Below are 1,394 nucleotides of genomic sequence, written 5' to 3'. Positions count from 1 at the left end.
ATATTCTTAATCTTTAAGGTAAGAGTTATTATGTTGTCACATGCTTGTATCGATTTACTCCTGCCTCTTTTTCCTCAAGTCTCCAGGGAGAAGTGTTGATCCATGAACTAAAGTCTCAAGTGCAAGAGAATGACTTAATATATATTTGAATGATAACTGGTGAAATAGTGAGATGGTGGCACCTTTGGAGAAGGTAGAGTATGTGTTTCCTCTGTTTCTCTCCTATGATTTTACTGCAAATGACACTTACTTTTGGTTCAATATGTCAAAGATTATTCAATCATTTTTGTTCAGAAATGTACTGTGACTAGAAATGAAATAATTACTTGAATGTTTTCTGTTTGAGTGCATTTCTATAACAATTCTTCATCACAGGTGACACAAAAAGCCAGACGGCAGCTATCATGAGCTCCATGCAGTCAAACTCTTCTGCAAATGTAACCTTTGTTCGTCCTGCAACATTTTTCCTCAACGGCTTTTCTAATGTTCCATATGTGAAATACTACTATGCATTCTTGTCTTTGGTGTATGTTGTGACTGTTTTAGGGAATTCATTTATCATGTATATAATTTATTTGGCCCGCAGACTTCACACAGCCAAATACATGGCTGTTTTCCATCTGGCCCTTTCTGATCTGTGCGGAAGCTCGACTTTGATTCCAAATATCATTGACACATTTTTGTTTGACCACCATGACATTTCATACGAAGTGTGCTTCGTAAATATGTTTTTTGTATATCATTTCATGAATCTGCAGTCTTTGACTCTACTTGTCTTGTCTTATGACAGACTGGTTGCTATTTGTTTTCCTCTACAGTATCATGCAATTGTTACCAAATCAGCCATGTTTCTGATCATAGGAGTTATGTGGATTTTATCTGGGACTTATTTTTCTGTACATGTGGGTTTGCTGAATAGACTTTCTATTTGTAGTTCTAATGTGGTTAATAGTTATTTCTGTGATTATGGCCCTGTCTGTAGACTAGCTTGTAATGATAATTCCTTAAATTTACTGATGGGAAAAATTTGCCTTGGTTTTCTGATTTGTCTGCCTCCAATACTGATCTTCATTTCATATATCTGCATTGCTCTGGCTCTGCTTAAGATTGCTCATGGTGCTGAACGAATCAAAGCCATAAAAACCTGCACCTCACATCTCATTTTGGTGGCAGTTTTTTATCTTCCACTTGTAGCCAATAATATTGCAGCTGCCACAGTACCGATCCATCCAAACTCCAGGTTAATTAACAATTCCTTGACTCAGATAGTACCACCTATGTTGAATCCCATCATATACACTCTAAAGACAGAGGAGGTTATGCAATCCATAAAAGAACTGTACAAACGAAGCAAGGTGAACACTACTCAGGAAAGAAATATGAAATTAAATTGA

General features: G+C 36.4%; 1 protein-coding gene across 1 annotated transcript; it reads left to right on the top strand.

Moving 5' to 3' along the window:
• Positions 1-401: 401 nt before the first annotated feature.
• Positions 402-1,394, top strand: LOC127521859 (olfactory receptor 1-like). The gene has a single exon (XM_051911302.1). It carries the CDS (start codon positions 405-407, stop codon positions 1,392-1,394), a length of 990 nt encoding a protein of 329 aa, XP_051767262.1. The 5' UTR covers positions 402-404.

Source organism: Ctenopharyngodon idella, chromosome 10 (assembly GCF_019924925.1).
Source record: "Ctenopharyngodon idella isolate HZGC_01 chromosome 10, HZGC01, whole genome shotgun sequence".
Lineage (NCBI taxonomy): Eukaryota > Metazoa > Chordata > Actinopteri > Cypriniformes > Xenocyprididae > Ctenopharyngodon > Ctenopharyngodon idella.
Note: the sequence above shows the minus strand (reverse complement) of the source record. Positions and strands in the feature narration are given on the sequence as shown.